Source organism: Oncorhynchus tshawytscha, linkage group LG10 (genome assembly GCF_018296145.1).
Source record: "Oncorhynchus tshawytscha isolate Ot180627B linkage group LG10, Otsh_v2.0, whole genome shotgun sequence".
Classification (NCBI taxonomy): Eukaryota; Metazoa; Chordata; class Actinopteri; order Salmoniformes; family Salmonidae; genus Oncorhynchus; species Oncorhynchus tshawytscha.
In genome coordinates this window covers 61,898,140-61,916,423 of record NC_056438.1, presented here as the reverse complement: position 1 = coordinate 61,916,423, position 18,284 = coordinate 61,898,140, and the positions used below count along the sequence as shown (strand labels likewise).

Genomic DNA, 18,284 nt, shown 5'->3' with positions numbered 1-18,284 from the left:
CATGCACATTTTGAACATCTTATCCTGTTTTTATAACTAAAAAATTGCTCAAAGAAAAATACTGTTACTGCTACTATTAATAGTTCAACGGATCATTGTTGTTATTGCTGAAGGAATCACATTAAATCAATATTTGTGGGCGGTAGTGATATGTGTCATTCAGGGTAACAAAATATTGTCATACAGTATGACACCTGTATTTTATAATAAAATACAATAACTTCACTTTGTTTACTCAGAAAGACAAAAACAAATCTCAAAAGATAAGGTGAAAGATATTTTCATATATGTGCATTTGTTTCAGTGTAAGGCAGGATGATTTTGTAAAAAACCTTCAACAAATTTTGAGTTGTACCTGTGACACACCAAATATGTAGTATTCAAAATAAAATTGTCATTTTTTCTGGGTAGTTATATTTCTACCAGTCTAAGCATGGATATATAACTGTGTGATTATGAAAAAGGGCATAAAATATATATTTTTAAACAGTGTTGTACTGAATTACATTTTACTAGGGTACAAATCTCAATAAACATATAAATCTCAATAAAAAATTAATCATTCTTGAATATTACTAATATAAGGGCATAGGAGACACTTTAACATAAAAAAATCATTTTAGAGAATTGTAATAGCTATTTAATTTTTTTGCTACTTTGAAAATCTTATACGTCTTTGACCCAAATACAGACAAACCACCAAACGTTGACTAATTTCTTATATGACTAGCTAAATATTGCCTGGTGGGCTAGCTAGTTAGGCACCTTGGTTGGCTTGTTGGCTACATTACTGAACGTTATCTAGCTAACGTTGCACCGTGTCTATCTGGGGTGTAGTCAGACTTTTCCGAATGAGCTATTATCACTAATTAGCTCAAGTTAAATATCCCTGCACTGGTGAACTAGCTAGCATGTGACCACCCGTGGGGTCTGGGGAAAGGTCTGACAACATGAACGATGAGCTAACATAACTACCTTCCGTTAGCTAAATATCCCTACCCTGGAGGGCTAACATTAGCTAGCATGTCACCATGTGGAATGGTGTGACTATGCGAATGGTGAGCTAACATTAACTAGCCGAATAGCTAGCTCACAAAGGACAGGTGGCCACAATGTTTTCCCATACAAAACACATGGTTTTGTTCCACGTGTGCTTCTGTTCTATATGACTAATCAAATGACCTGTGAAGTCAGTTAAACATGTCAACAGGAATGGAAATTAAGCTAGCCCAAGGCTAGTACTCTTCAAACTGGGCTAGTAGACAATTTGTCAAACTAGCCTGACACAGCAGTGAAATGGTTATCAGAAAATGTGGCAAACTAGCCAGAGACTGCAGTGAATTAGGACCTGAATGTTACCCGGTCTAGTGTAAATCGCGGTCTGCTGGCCAGTGCACAAAATCCTTATCGCTGCATGTCAATACATATCAAATGATCCCACTATCACTGTTAGTCCTCCTTAGTGACCTCACGGCTGACGGTTTTAACTTTCCTCTTGAGAATTAGAATCATAGGTAGAGTTATATAGCTCATCGCAATACACCATCTCGTTGGGCAAGTAGGATTTTAGATGTGCACATAGACCAAAGCCCAGTCTATTTTACCTTTACTATAGTCAAGTCTGTGGGTTATTGTTTTTTAATATAGATGTTAACATTTTAGTAATCAACCTAGTTAGCTAGTAAACATATACATATTTTTGTCTTTCAGATGGGTGGATCAGAAACCCAGTGACAAAACTCGGGTCTGCATCTGCCATTTTCCAGTGGGAAAGAGAAATTGCCCTATATTTATCAGAAACAGTAGCTAGCTCATCCACCATGGCAGAAGAGGACGATCCAGACTGTTGATTGGGAAACAAGAACAAACAATGAGGCATGAGGATTGGGTGTTGAGGGATCACTTGTCACAATGTTCAAGGTGGGTTTGTGTTATGATAAACAATGCATTTTCTGTCCAGATAAAGATGTTGATACGGCATTGAAAAAGACCCACCACTGACCAAATGTCCCTTTGTTTTCCAGTCCAACAGGAGTGCATCCCTCGGGCCATCCGGTGCATGGACATCCTGTGCCAGTGTGATCGGAGCACAAGCGTCCAGTTGTAGAGACTACAGCAGATCGAGCCGGTGGACGGACAGGTCAGTAACTCATCAAATGTGATACAATATTGTGTAAAACATTGAATTTGTCGATGCATCGAAATTTTGACTATATGACCTCTTTTCCAAATGTTTTAGACATGACACGTGAAATACGGAACATCAGGCCCACTCCACAAGATCAGTGCATGATCAACACTACCCTCAGCAAGGAGATCTGATGGAAGTGATCTCTCTCTTTCACTCTGGGGGTAAGACATCATCTAAACATCACAGATATAAATTCCCACTGTGCATTACTTTAGTTGGCTGCTTTGATGAAGACTTCTATGCAATATAACCTCTTCTAGAAGCCTAGTGTGTGTATGATTTCTATTCATTGTTCACTTGTTTTTCAACAATGTCAGATACAGGCAGGGATGACTGGGGCCTTCAGCAAGTAAAACACATGGGGTAAGAAATAATTTGAACTTCACAGATGTAAATTCCCACTGTGCCCATGATAAAGCTAATTACAGTGCGTTACTTTAGTTAGCTGCTTTGAGCAAAACTTTAATGTAATATAACCTATTCTGGGAGCGTTGTGTGTGTATGAACTATGTGGAATATTTTTAGACCATTGGAAAAAACAGATACTGACAGGAGGAGCAATATGAGTCTGTCAGAGGTCATCACCCTGGATGGGGATGGTGATGGTGTCACGGCTTTCGTCGGAAGAAGAAGAGGAGTCATTGGACTAAAAAGCAGCGGGGTACGTGTTCATCTTTATTAGCTTAACTGACTGAACACTGAATACAAAATAACAAAAGAATACCCGAAACAGTTCTGACAGGTGCAACCAACACTAAACAGAAAACGAAAGACAGCTGTCCCTGATTGAGAACCATACCAGGCCAAACACATAGAAATACACAACCTAGACATACAAACATAGAATGCCCACCCACATCACACCCTGACCAAACAAAAAATAGAAACATACAAAGCAATCTACGATCAGGGCGTGACAGATGGAGGCTTTGGTGGTCCTTAAAACAAAGAAGCAGGTGTCCCTTCCAGTGATGTGGAGTTGACCCTTGGACCTTATGCCAGTAAGGATGGTCTTCACAGAGGCGGGAAGACCCTCCCTCCTTGATACAGAAATTCGTTGACTTCACTGCCTCGTCAATGGTAAGGTCCTTTGCACCATAGGGACACTTGACCTCCACCACTGCTGTGGTCCCCACCAGACCAGCAGTGAGGTACCCAGGATCTCAGACCCCTTGACCCAAAGCCCTGACTCCTGCACATCCATCCCTGTAGCCATTTTGAATGCCTCCTCTTCATTATCTGTGTCCCATTTTACAGACAGCACCCCATTTAATGACTGATCTGAAGACCCTTTTCAGCAGCAACGGAGTAACGAGCTTGGCCCTAACCACTGCTCCATAATTGCTGTCAGTCTCCTCATGGTGTGCCAGTTGCAGTTGGTGCCTGCATACCCCAGGTGCCCTTATTTTTTAACAATGTCTGGTACAGACAGGGATAACAAGGTGGGTGTCAGTTGTTCTATGCCATTCCACTGAACCTGCCCCAGAGACGGTTCCTTAGCCAATAAAGTTCCTCCTCTGTGAGCTCTCTGGACAGAGGGTTGTAGTCTTCGGCTGGGTATACAGTGCATTCGGAAAGTATTCACACCCCTTCCTTTTTCCACATTTTGTTACGTTACCGCCTTATTCTAAAATGGGGATGGTGATGATATAAATACAAATCCTCATCAATCTAAGCACAACACCTCATATGTATTCTGACCCTTTGCTATGAGACTTGAAATTGAGATCCTTGAGATGTCTCTACAACTTGGAGTCCACCTGTGGTAAATTCAATTGACTGTACATGGTTTGGAAAGGCACATCTTTCTATATAAGGTCCCACAGTTAACAGTGCATGTCAGTGCGAAAGCAACACCATACGGTTGAAGGAATTGTCCGTAGAGCTCAGAGACAGGATTGTGTCAAGGCACAGTACAAAAACATTTCTGCAGCATCAAACGTCCCCAGGAACACAGTGGCCTTCATCATTCTTAAATTGAAGAGGTTTGGAACCACCAAGACTATTCCTAGAGCTGGCCATCCGCCCAAAGAAGGACAACCATCTCTGCAGCACACCACCGATCAGGCCTTTATGGTAGAGTGGCCAGAAGGAACCCACTCCTCAGGAAAAAGCACATGACAGCCCGCTTGGAGTTTGCCCAAAGGCACCTAAAGGACTCTCAGACCATGACAAACAATATTCTCTGGTCTGATGAAATCAAGATTGAACACGTTGGCATGAATGCCAAGCGTCACATCTGGAGGAAACCTGGCACCATCCCTGCTGTGAATTATGGTGGTGGCAGCATCATGCTGTAGGGATGTTTTTCAGCGGCAGGTACTGGGAGACTAGTCAGGATCGAGCGAAAGATGAATGGAGCAAAGTACAGAGAAATCCTTGATGAAAACCTGCTCCAGAGTGCTCAGGACCTCATACTGAGGCGAAGTTTCACCTTCCAACAGGACAACAACCCTAAGCACACAGCCAAGACAACGCTTGAGTGGTTTCGAGACAAGTCTCTGAATGTCCTTGAGGGGCCCAGCCAGAGCCCAGACTTGAACCCTATTGAACATCTCTGGAGAGAACTGAAAATAGCTGTTGATCCCCATTCAACCTGACGTAACTTGAGATAATCTGCAGTGAAGAATGGTAGAAACTCCCCAAATACAGGTGTGCCAAGTTTGTGGCATCATACCCAAGAAGACTTGAAGCTGTAATCACTGCCAAAGGTGCTTCAACAAAGTACTGAGTGAAGGGTCTGAATACTTCCGTAAATGCTATTATTTAATTTTTTTGTAAAAATATGCAAGATTTCTAAAAACCTGCTTTTGCTTTGTAATTGTGGGGTATTGTGTGTAGATTGATGAGGGGAAAAACAATTTAATCAATTTTAGAATAAGGCTGTAACATAACATAAAATGTTTAAAAGGTCAAGGGGTCTGAATACTTTCCAAATGCATTGTAGGTCCTACACTGACTGCACCTGGTTGGACACGGCTGGCTTCCTCCACTCGCGTTCCACATCCGTACGGCAGATATTGTGAACTGCCACATTTGGCTGCATAGCTATACTTTTGAGCTCCACAGAGGCATTCATTCGTATGTGGTAGAGAGAATACCCTGGTCACCTATAGAGACCTGCCAAGAGGAAGGATTGTGCTATATAAATAACATGTATTTGATTCATGACATTACAGCTGTAGAATATTTAATTAACTGTCATTTTCACGAGGACAAGTGCAGTTTTTCCATAAACGTTTAATTAATAACTTGGGATTTTATTACTTGACATATCAATCGTATAGTGGGAAGGATCCTATAAATCAACCACTCAGAATAAATAAATACTGTAAATATTTGTCTCTGATCATGAAACGACAATACAGACTGGATGTCTAAATAAAGTCAATTCTGAATGTCAATAGATTTTTAGGTTCAATCTCATCAATGACAACATCCTAGAACTGAGTTATGACTCATCTGTCTGGTATCCTTGGTGATCTGGTTTATGATTATATAATTGAATAAGTGGCTCTATCCTTGTAGAATGTTGTCAGCAGCATAGAACACATTGTATTGCTAAGATGCTCAAACTTAAACTTAATAGAGCTACACTCACTGACACAGGATATACTTTATCCCTCATGCCTAAACTCACTGACACAGGATACATTTTATCCCTCATGCCTAAACTCACTGACACAGGATAAACTTTATCCCTCATGCCTAAACTCACTGACACAGGATAAACTTTATCCCTCATGCCTAAACTCACTGACACAGGATAACCTTTATCCCTCATGCCTAAACTCACTGACACAGGATAAACTTTATCCCTCATGCCTAAACTCACTGACACAGGATAAACTTTATCCCTCATGCCTAAACTCACTGACACAGGATAAACTTTATCCCTCATGCCTAAACTCACTGACACAGGATAAACTTTATCCCTCATGACTAAACTCACTGACACAGGATACACTTTATCCCTCATGCCTACACTCACTGACACAGGATAACTTTAACCCTCATGCTTGCCCTCTCCAAACCGGTAAGTTGCCCCTCACTATAGCTGCACTTCTCCACATGGCCAGACTTATAGTCTTCTCCCCTTTTAATGCTCTTATGCTCATCCTTCAAAAATCCTTCATAAGGTCTGAAATAGACACCAAAGTTGACATACTGTACAAATAAGTCAGTGGCTAGCTAAGACAGAGAAAAGGGATGGAAGAAGTTCCACACTGTAACGTCTGCGTCCAACTCACATTCCCAAACACTTCGATCCCGGAAACGCAGACCACTTTCCAGCTCACTCTCCAGATCCCAATCACTGGTATTCTAATCACCTGTTTACACACCTGCATGTCATCATCCCACACTATCTAGTTCAGTTCCTTGCACCCCATACCTGTGAGGTGTTGTTTTTTCCCGTCCTTCTCTCCTCCCGTTTTTTGCCTGCCTCACTCATGACATATTTGAACTACAATTCATATTCTACCAGGCAGATGGAGTTGACAGTTTAAGGCTGTGACCATGGTGATTCCAATATTGTTGGTTTAAATCTATCAAAAGTAAGGAGCTTTACAGACCATGAGTGGTCTTGTTGCACTACATGTAATGATGAAATGAATAACGAGTCCAAATGTATCAAATCTCCAGACACATCGTTTAGGAATCACAGTTCTGAGAGAAATATTCTTTAAGAGTCAGAAAGGGCTATTGCAAGACACTACATAAGATCATTTTCAGTTAATATTGACCGTTTTTGGAATTTTAAACACTTTTTTGGAGAGTTTAATATTGGGATCCTTTGCTCCGGACAAGGGCATTTCCAGGCATAGAGCTGACGTGGAAATGTATAATGTTCAAAGTGTTTTGGGGGGCAAAGCTTGTGGGCCCCATGTGGTGTGTGCTACGCCAGTGTCCTCCATCACATCCAGCTGCCAAGGGGAAACAATTTGTTATAACAGCTTCCTCCCCTCCACCACTAGACAACTGATAACAACAATTTCTCTCGAATTGGAGTTGTATATTACTGGTACATGTACAGTGCATTCGGAAAGTATTCATACCCCTTGACTTTTTCCACTTTTTGTTACGTTATAGCCTTAGTATAAAATTAATATAATTGTTTTTTCCCCTCATCAATCTACACACAATAAATACCCCATAATGACAAGCAAAAAAAGAGATGTTCGATAGGGTTCAATTCCGGGTTCTGGCTGGCCCACTCAAGGACATTCGGAGACTTGTCCCGAAGCCCCTCCTGCATTGTCTTGGCTGTGTGCTTAGGGTTGTTGTCCTGTTGGAAGGTGAACCTTCGTCCCAGTCTGAGGTCCTGAGCGCTCAGAGAGAACCCCTTTCATAGATTGTTTGATAAATGGGTGAAAATACACTACACAGAAATTCTCTCTGTGTGAGACACTTCAATATATCAATGATCCATTTGTATTCTTCATTCATATACATTTGGCTTCTTCTTTCTTCTCAAGTCTTAATTTCTCATAAGGGCTACTCTTCTTCCTGTGCACCTGTGACTTGTGCTTCCTGCTTCTGACAGTCCCTCTCTGCTTCACATTGGTCCCCCATCACCCACCCTAAACCCTAAACCCTCTACCCCAAACCACATCCTATACACTGTCACCATGTCACATGCACACAAATACACATGCATCCCCCTCTCGTTGAAAGAAAATGAGAGAGAGGAGAACGAGAGAGGCTAAGTAGTGGGGTTCTCCCTCCCACACCACTATCACAGGTCAGGAGCTTTCCCATCAGCACCCACAGATGTCACAGGAATACGAGTAACACACATCACCTCATGTGATAGGCCTACACGCCACCTCTTGTGATAGGTATTCACTTTTTCATATCATTTAATAGAACAACAACAAAAAATGGTTGATTACAAAAATAATTGTAAGGCTGTACAAACTAGGATTCTTTAAGCGCCCCCATTTTTAACATTGATCATTGGCTCAAACTGCTGACACTGACGATGGAGGCACAGTCCAGTCTTACGTTGAAATTACAGTAAGGTATTTTAGTCCAAGACCTCAGTATACTGTACACTATGCAGGAGAAGCGATGTAAAGCTCATTGGTCAATCTACATTCATGTCCATGGCTCCTGGGGCCTGTTTGTGTGTTACTCCTGCATGTGTTGCAGGGTCCTCTGGTAGTCTCCTTGAGCTAGAGGGGAGCTCTGTTGCAGGGTCCTCTGGTAGTCTCCTGGAGCTAGAGGGGAGCTCTGTTGAAGGGTCCTCTGGTAGACTCCTGGAGCCGGAAGGGAGATCTCTGTGTGTCCCTGTAGCTCATAGTCCCTCAGGCAGTGACTGCTGCTCTGCTGGCTGAAGTATATCATGCCCCTGGCAAACATGGGCTCCACCTGCAACACATGCAGGGGTCACACCATGAATGATGAAAAATGAATAAAGATTGCTCCCATTTACCTAATCTCTCTTGGGCAGATTCTGTGTGTAAATGGAGAGAATCTATCAGGGCTGTAATCGAATGGCTGAGATAACTAGTAGCAGTAGTTTCTGTTTTGGGGTTTTCGTCTCTATTTGAAAAAAAAAATCACAATTGGGCGAAGGCGGTGCTTCAATATATACATGGGAGGGGGGGATTTCAAACCTGTGTGCGCAGTAGTTAATAATTGGAGGGGGGAGACTTTCCTTTACGAGGATGGAGACATTGCTTTCTCCCTGGTACAATGGAACTCTCAATTGTTAACACGTATTGACCAAGAAGTAAATAAGGAAGCTGACCAAATTTCGCAAGAATTTATTTCTGGGTAACCAAGAATAGCAAATACCAAATCTCTCCCTTCCCCTCCCCCTTGGACCTAACTTTCAGTTTCTGAAAATGTGTAAGGTATAAGCAATACGCACTGCACTTCTTATACCTATCCAGATCCTACAGATTTGCAAACATCGATGGGATAGGGCCAAGAGAGTGGGGGAAGAATCGATTTGGACGTGTTGATATAGTCCTTTGTTTATCATCATGAGTAACAAGTCTATATTTTGTTTTCTTTTTATTCCAGCCTTTATCACGTTGGACTGTTATTTTAATGCACTGTTGATTCCAACCATAATAAGATAGCGAGAGTCTGTAATGTACTGTACCTGTGCTGTGATCATCTTGGCCTGGCGCTGGGGGTCCGGGTACTCGTCTCCGAAACACAGCACCACCTGGTGCCTGGGCATGGGACGGCCATGGTGGGCATACCCCTGCAGCTCTGGAAGGCAGGATGGAGGGAGTGTACAATGATTTTATCACCTTATTTCACCCACAATTCACCAATTCGCCCCCTAACAGCTGAAAACATCTACTTTGCTCATGAAGGAAGGATGTTCAGCTTGAGAGAGATGGGTATTGTGATTCAGTATCACTGCATAGAAAATGCTAAAAATAAAAGGTTCACAGAATGAGAAAGAGGAGTCAGAGAAAGCTTTTTCCAGTCATTTGCAAGGAAGTCGTTGGTGTGAAAAATGAGTGGTTCACATGTAAACTGCAGCTAGACCACAGGAGGTGGGCGGGGGCTGTTTCATGGAGACTCCACTGACAGGCCGCCGCTGAGAACGTGACAGGTCGCATACCCACTGATACCACAGCATGGAGAGGGACTTCACATTCTACAGTAGGTATCCTCACCACCATCATCAACGTTCAGCACCATCATCATCATCATAATCAGCTCACAATCAAAATACTGTTTCTCACCAGTGAGGAACTGCTGGGTGTCAAACAGCTTGCAGGTCTGTTCTTTCTCCAATTTATTGGGTTTGTCCGTGTAGGGTGCCAGCGGGCCTTCCCAGTACACTCGGCTCTGGCACAGCCGCTTGGCATAGAGCCCATCTAACGTCATCCACAGGAGCACGCCCCTCTCCAGGACGTTGGGTAGCTTCTCTGCCCCTCTCCTCTGAGACTGGGGGTAAGGGGAGGGGAACTGCACCGTCTCTGCACCACTGTACAGCCTGTCCTCGTGGCAGAGGGAGGACGGAGAGGAAGATGAGGAGGAAGAAGAGGTGATCCGGCAGCCTTCAGGACTAGAGGTGGTTACCTTCTTGACCAGAGACTCACGGTAGAACAGGGATACGTGCAGTCGGAAGTCTGGAGGAAAGAGGGGGGAAAATGTTAGAGAATGAACCAGTAAGTAAAAGTATTCCAAATGAAAGAAGATTGACAGCTGTCTGAAAACAAATGCATTCTTTCCATGTGTGAAGTCGTAATAAACATCTGAATCCGTTTTTGATATGAAGATGTGCCTGGGGAGTTGAAATCCCTTTCAATGGCCAAAAGTCAGTTTCTTCTTTTATTAAATATACTCTATCTTGCAAACAGTGTATATAGAAAGAAAGTGAATGAAGGACGTTAGCAAACTGCTGAACTTTACAACTTTCTTAATCAGCCGAGCGAAACATTAAATACTGTTCCATTTACAGACAATGCAAAAGGAGCCACTTCTGTATTTTCAACACTGATAAACAGTCAATGAATTTGATATAATACTGCGTATGTTACTGTAACTGTAGTGGTCCCTGCAATCACCCATCTAAAATATCAACAACATACAGTTGAAGTCAGAAGTTTACATAAACTTATATTGGAGTCATTAAATCTCGTTTTTCAACCAATCCACACATTTCTTGTTAACAAACTGTAGTTTTGGCAAGTCGGTTAGGACATCTACTTTGTGCATGACACAAGTAATTTTTCCAACAATTGTTTACAGACCGATTATTTCACTTATAATTCACTGTATCACAATTCCAGTGGGTCAGAAGTTTAGATACACTAAGTTGACTGTGCCTTTAAACAGCTTGGGAAATTCCAGAAAATGTCATCATGGCTTTAGAAGCCTCTGAGAGGCTAATTGACATAATTTGAGTCAATTGGAGGTGTAACTGTGGATGTATTTCAAGGCCTACCTTCAAACTCAGTGTCTCGTTGCTCGACATCAGGGGAAAATCAAAAGTAATCACCCAAGACCTCAGAAAGACAATTGTAGACCTCCACAAGTCTGGTTCATCCTTGGGAGGAATTTCCAAACGCCTGAAGGTACCACGTTCATCTGCACAAACAATGGTACGCAAGTATAAACACCATGGGACCACGCAGCTGTCATACCGCTCAGGAAGGAGACACGTTCTGCCTCCTAGAGATGGACGTACTTTGGTGCAAAAAGTGCAAATCAATCCCAGAACAACAGCAAAGGACCTTGTGAAGATGCTGGAGTTAACAGGTACAAAAGTATCTATATCCACAGTAAAACGAGTCCTATATCAACATAACCTGAAAGGCCTCACAGCAAGGAAGAAGCCACTGCTCCAAAACCACCATAAAAAAAGCCAGACTACGGTTTTCAACTGCACATGGGAACAAAGATCGTACTTTTTGGAGAAATGTCCTCTGGTCTGATGAAACAAAAGTAGAACTGTTTGGCCGTAATGACCATCGTTATGTTTGGAGGAAAAAGGGGGAGGCTTGCAAGCCAAAGAACACCATCCTGACTGTGAAGCATGGGGGTGGCAGCATCATGTTGTGGGAGTGCATTGCTGCAGGAGGGACTGGTGCACTTCACAAAATAGATGGCATCATGAGGTAGGAAAATTATGTGGCGATATGGAAGCAACATCTCAAGACACCAGTCAGGAAGTTAAAGCGTGGTCGCAAATGTGTCTTCCAAATGGACAATGACCCCAAGCATACTTCCAAAGTTGTTGCAAAATGGCTTAAGGACAACAAAGTCAAGGTATTGGAGTGGCCACCACAAAGCCCTGACCTCAATTCTATAGAAAATGTGTGAGCAGAACTGAAAAAGCATGTGTGAGCAAGGAGTCCTACAAACCTGACTCAGTTACACCAGCTCTGTCAGGAGAAATGGGACAAAATTCACCCAATTTATTGTGGGAAGCTTGTGGAAGGCTACCCGAAACATTTGACCCAAATTAGACAATTTAAAGGCGATGCTACCAAATACTAATTGAGTGTATGTAAACTTCTGACCCCCTGGGAATGTGATGAAATAAATTAAAAGCTCAAATAAATAATTGTCTCTACTATTATTCTGACATTTCACATTCTTAAAATAAAGTGGTGATCCTAACGGACCTAAAACAGGGCATTTTTACTCGCATTAAATGTCAGGAATTGTGAAAAACTGAGTTTAAATGTATTTGTCTAAGGTGTATGTAAACTTCCGACTTCAACTGTATATGAATGGAATATCATTAATTTGAGCACTGTTTCCAGTTCCAACACTGACAAATACCTGACCGTATTAAAAGCCAGATTAGGGAAGTAATTGTCCTATAGAAACAGCTTTTAGTTTCTGGTGGTTGGCAACACGAGATAATAATTCAGTACGCTCCACTACATCGTACTAATCTTGTCTTTGTGTCTATCTGTCATTATCACTGGTCAGTGGTGTGGAATTACAATACAATACACACATGCCGTGTGCACAATAACTGAAAAAGGTGTGCGGGAATAATTCCCTGATATCTTGAAGGAAATGAAAAGACTAGCTAGAAATGGTAGTAGTAGCAGTAGTAGCAGCAGTAGAAGTAGTAGCAGAGGTAGTATTAGTAATATAGTTAGCAGTAGTAGTAGTACAAGTAGTAGCAGCAGTAGTAGGAGCAGTCGTAGCAGAAGTGGGAGTAGTAGCAGTAACAGCAGTAGTAAATTAGTAATCTAGAAGTATAGAATAGCATGTACCAGAAAGGGTAGACATGTTGTGGTCCATTTTAAATGCTGTGGGGTGAGACTCTGAGGAAGAGTAGGAACAGAAGGAGCCAGTAAACTGATAACCTGAGGGGAGAAGATAAATAAATACTGTTGTTAACCAATGAATGGGTTATTTCAGTGTACATATCATGGAGGATGAATTACTAGAACTTGTCTAAATAATTTCCTATCAGGAGGAACCTGACTAAAGACAGTTAAATGAAGACCTCACTATTTTGGAGAACTGGGGGTCACCAAAGCATTCACTGTCAAACTGTAGCTGTTTTAACAACTTGTGTGAGTGTGCGTCACTCAGATTAACATATGTCAAATTTGTCATACAGACCACTGACCTATACTATAGCCTTTCATTATCTGAAACCAAGTTAACATGAGAACTAGTGAAGTATGGTGTTCACATGGCTTCATCTCTACCTGGCTCCTCTGTACTTGCACTGAAGGACATATACTGTGGAGTCTTATCTCTCCATGATATTTTCATTCCTATAATCAGTGTCTTCCCCATGGTGATGCCATGTCTCACCATTATCTGTGTGTGGCCCGGTGTGCCAGGGTCGGCTGAGTGGCTGTGGGTAGTGGCACTGGCTGTACTGCAGCTCAGTGTGGGGTGGCTGGTGAAGCTGAGGCTGGTCCAGTGTGTGGCTGTAATCCCTCCACTCCTTCCTCTCCTGAGGAATCATGAATCCGCCAGACACCTGGGGACAGGCCAGGGGGAGAGGAGACAGCTGTTAGTCAGGTAGTGGTGGGTTCCTGATCCACACCCAGCAGGGAGAGAGCTGTGAAGATCTTTGAAGGTACAATTGAAGTCAGAAGTTGACATACACTTAGATTGGAGTCATTAAAACTCGTTTTTCAACCACTCCACAAATTTCTTGTTAACAAACTGTAGTTTTGGCAAGTCGGTTAGGACATCTACTTTGTGCATGACACAAGTAATTTTCCATCAATTGTTTAAAGAAAGATTATTTCACTTATAATAAACTGTATCACAATTCCAGTGGGTCAGAAGTTTACAAACACTAAGATGACTGTACCTTTAAACAGCTTGGAAAATTCCAGAAAATGACGTTGTGGCTTTAGAAACTTCCGATAGGCTAATTGACATAATTTGAGTCAATTGGAGGTGCACCTGTGGATGTATTTCAATGCCTACCTTCAAACTCAGTGTCTCTTTGCTTGACATCATGGGAAAATCAAAAGAAATCAGCCAAGACCTCAGTAAAAAATTGTAGACCTCCACAAGTCTGGTTCATCCTTGGGAGCAATTTCCAAATGCCTGAAGGTACCACGTTCATCTGTACAAACAATAGTACACAAGTATAAACACCATGGGACCACACAGCCGTCATACCGCTCAGGAAGGAGACGCGTTCTGTCTCCTAGAGATGAACGTACTTTGGACCTTGTGAAGATGCTGGAGGTAACAGGTAAAAAAGTATCTATATCCACAGTAAAACGAGTCCTATATCGACATATCCTGAAAGACCTCTCAGCAAGGAAGAAGCCACTGCTCCAAAACCGCCATAAAAAAGCCAGACTACGGTTTTCAACTGCACATGGAGACAAAGATCATACTCTTTGGAGAAATGTCATCGGGTCTGATGAAAAAATAATAGAACTGTTTGGCCATCATGACCATCGTTATGTTTGGAGGAAAAAGGGGGAGGCTTGCAAGCCGAAAAACACCATCCCAACCGTGAAGCACGGAGTGGCAGCATCATGTTGTGGAGGCGCATTGCTGCAGGAGGGACTGGTGCACTTCACAAAATAGACGGCGTCATGAGGTAGGAAAATGATGTGGCGATATTGAAGCAACATCTCAAGACATCAGTCAGGAAGTTAAAGCTTGGTCGCAAATGGGTCTTCCAAATGGACAATGACCCCAAGCATACTTCCAAAGTTGTGGCAAAATGGCTTAAGGACAACAAAGTCAAGGTATTGGAGTGGCCATCACAAAGCCCTGACCTCAATCCCATAGAACATTTGTGGGCAGAACTGAAAAAGTGTGTGCAAGCAAGGAGGCCTACAAACCTAATTCAGTTACACCAGCTCTGTCAGGAGGAATGGGCCAAAATTCACCCAACTTATTGTAGGGAGCTTGTGGAAGGCTACCCAAAACGTTTGACCCAAGTTAAACAATTTAAAGGCACTGCTAGCAAATACTAATTGAGTGTATGTAAACTTCTGACCCACTGGAAATGTGATGAAATAAATAAAAGCTGAAATAAATCATTATCTTTACTATTATTCTGACATTTCACATTCTTAAAATAAAGTGGTGATCCTAACTGACCTAAGACAGGGAATTCTTTTACTTGGATTAAATGTCAGGAAAAACTGAGTTTAAATGCATTTGGCTAAGGTGTATGTAAACTTCCGACTTCAACTGTACCTGTTGCAGGGGTAAACACATGACCTTACCTGGCTCTGTAGAGATGGGTATAGAGAGTGCATAGGGTAGCTGTTGACTGAGCTCATGTGGGACGTTGTCTCTGGCATCTTGATCCCTACATTACAGAAACGTAACACTAGACATCACATCATAGAACTCTCTATGGTCTAATGCAACATTATGTGGTGGTCCCTCCAGAAATATGTATGTCCTCAATAAGAAGTCAAATCAAATTAAATTGTATTCATTTGTCAACTGTCATCCTTACAATTAGAGCCTTTTCAACAGAGTTCAAGGCCATTCAGCCTCTTCAAACAGTTGAATACAGAAACTATAGAGCCACGCGATAACAATATGTGTAAAGTGTCTCAACCCCTAGGTTGCAGGTTTGGCCTCGAAGAGTCAATCCTAACTGAGACTGCCATGTGAGAGTGACAAAGGATTCTTCTGATGGTGGAGCATTCAGCCTTCGTTATGCAAGCCTGGAGGTTAAGTATGTTTGCTGTGCATTCTGCACTGGGTAACTGAAGCCTTCTAAAAAAAGTGTCAAGGCCTTTTTGGTACACACATTGGCTTCCTCTCTGCTTCCTGCCTCATCAGACGATGGAGGCTAAATGAAACATTGCCGGCTGTGTGTGTATGTCTGCTCGGCTAGGTTCAGAGTCAGACAGCATGAGTTTGGGCTCACCCTCTATGTAAGCAGGGGGGGGGGGTTCTAGGGAGGGGTAGACTACAGCACTTCTCAGAAGCACAAGTTACGGCAACGCAGGTGTAACTTGAACCCTAGTGCATTATTACCTTTGACACATGAAATCTGTATCAACTGCCAGTAGCCTATATCACTTCACTATGGCACAGTACAGTACAGTCAGAACAGTAGGCATTCATGACATGGACTTCACTTTGGTAATACTACAATAAGATGAACAAAACGTGCCTCTCTTAGCTCCCTCCGGTATGATTCTGTAGACTTTGAAAGGATCGGATATGTCCAGTTGGCTTCGCTCCACCAGCTCATCAAAGTCATTGCTTTTGTTCAGAGCACATCGCAGTCTGGTCTTCCATGTGGGGGGGTCTGGTTTGTCCACTCCTTCCCTATGTTTCCCTTTGAACAATGCCCAGGCCTGCAATAATCAACAACATAATGATTTGACTTCATCTCTGTATTCAATTTCAATTTACCTGGCGATTAGTAAGGCATTATGGGCCTGCATCAAAATCACCATGTCATGGTCTCTGCCTTGAATAAATACCCACTGCCTTGAACAAAGATCATCACTTGCTATACTGTAGTAAAAATCAACAGGTAGTCTATAGCAAATACTGTAAATTACACCAGACCAACTAGACTTGGTTTGGAGATAAATAAGTATGAATATGATTGAGTTAGCTATACTTTATGGGGTTCCTGCACACTATATTCAATATTCACGAGTTGTAAATAGTAACTTAAAAGTAGAAGAAAAACAATAGGAGAAGTCGGGTAAAGTGAAGGTGTGGGTCCTAACGCACCTTGAAGAGTGCAGCATCCTCGTCACGATTGTAATCCTGTTTGCCCGCATGTTTCCACGGAATCCTGAAAATGCTTTTCTCTTCATTCTCCCAAACCAGTCCGGGATAGATGCTGCTGTCAATCTGATCGATCAGCCACTGTCTAAGTTTCCCATTGCCACAAATCACTGACAGGCCGCTGTCCCCCTCGAAGTTCATCTCTTTCGAAAAACGCATGCAATAGAAGGATGGGCATAGTGGTTATGTGGGACCAATGAGTCGGTTATGCAATGCAAAAAAAAAAAAACATTGTCAGTTGGTGTTGAGTGATGGTGGTTAATGTTATTAGGTAAATCATGTTTTTATCAAATGTAATGCATTCATATATTGTCACTGATCATTTGAGAGTATAATCATTGAGATTATTACATATGTTTAATCCCCTCCAAATATCACAAACAATAAATTAGGCCTAATTTAAGAATGAAACACTTCTGGATTTGTTGGTCATCTTGATTCAAAGACAATTAAATTCATATTTTGTAGGCTCATAATTGCAATCCGAAAAAAATAAATGTTATAACACATGCATAAAATAAATAACGTAATAGCATAGTGTTAACTGCATCAACATCACTGCGTTCATTTCAGGACGTTTACCCTCTCGTATGTTCACTATGAATGAGAATAAACTCCTTACCTCTAACCATGTGAGCGTCTCTGAAAAGTAATGAAATCGATCTCACCGACACTGTTCTCAAGAGAGAGCATGGGATGACCTATTCTTAAATATTGTCACATCTTTATGGCGGTGTCTTGACTAGGAGGAGCCTATTCACTTTATGCGTGCAGCACTATGCGCTACATTTCTTTGAAGCTTATCAGAGAACAACCTACATACAGTAAGTAGCCTACAGTAAGTGGATGGGGAATCCCTCTCGACTGGCAAACACAGGATGCAAACACCGCCATGGAATGGAACAATTACCTGCGCTCAATATCAAAACAGAAACTCCCTAAAATCGTCATTATATCAATAGATTGCGTTACCATTCTAAGTTTATACTTTGAATAGTCTACTGTATTATGAATCCTAAAATATAATGTTCTTGAGTTTACAGGGCATTTGGAAAGTATTCAGACCCCTTGACTTTTCCCACATTTTGTTAGTTACAGACTTATTCTAAAATGTATTAAATTAGTTGTTTTCCTCATCAATCTACAAACAATACCCCATACGTTCAATTGATTGGACATGATTGGACAGGAAAGGCACACACCTGTCTATGTGAGGCCCCACAGTTGACAGTGAATGTCAGAGCAAAAAACAGCCATGAGGTTGAAAGGAATTGTCTGTTGAGCTCTGAGACCGGATTGTGTCAAGGCATAGGGAAGGGTACTGAAACATTTCTGCAGCATTGAAGGTCCCCAATAACACAGTGGCCTCCATCATTCTTAAATGGAAGAAGTT

At 42.0% G+C, this 18,284-nt stretch overlaps 1 protein-coding gene across 2 annotated transcripts; it reads right to left on the bottom strand.

The window, feature by feature from the left end:
- Window positions 1–8,034: 8,034 nt before the first annotated feature.
- On the bottom strand, window positions 8,035–17,656 carry LOC112260585 (interferon regulatory factor 4). 2 transcript variants are annotated; one of them, XM_024435814.2, is made up of 9 exons: window positions 17,514–17,656; window positions 16,835–17,034; window positions 16,260–16,446; window positions 15,352–15,437; window positions 13,454–13,625; window positions 12,901–12,993; window positions 9,904–10,293; window positions 9,306–9,418; window positions 8,035–8,563 (listed from the first exon to the last, which is right to left on the bottom strand). In XM_024435814.2, the coding sequence occupies exons 1-9, from the start codon at window positions 17,521–17,523 to the stop codon at window positions 8,324–8,326; spliced, it is 1,491 nt and encodes a 496-aa protein (XP_024291582.1). In that variant the 5' UTR covers window positions 17,524–17,656; the 3' UTR covers window positions 8,035–8,323. The 2 variants fall into 2 exon arrangements, with proteins under 2 accessions (XP_024291582.1, XP_024291583.1); XM_024435815.2 differs by lacking the exon at window positions 12,901–12,993.
- Window positions 17,657–18,284: the final 628 nt, after the last annotated feature.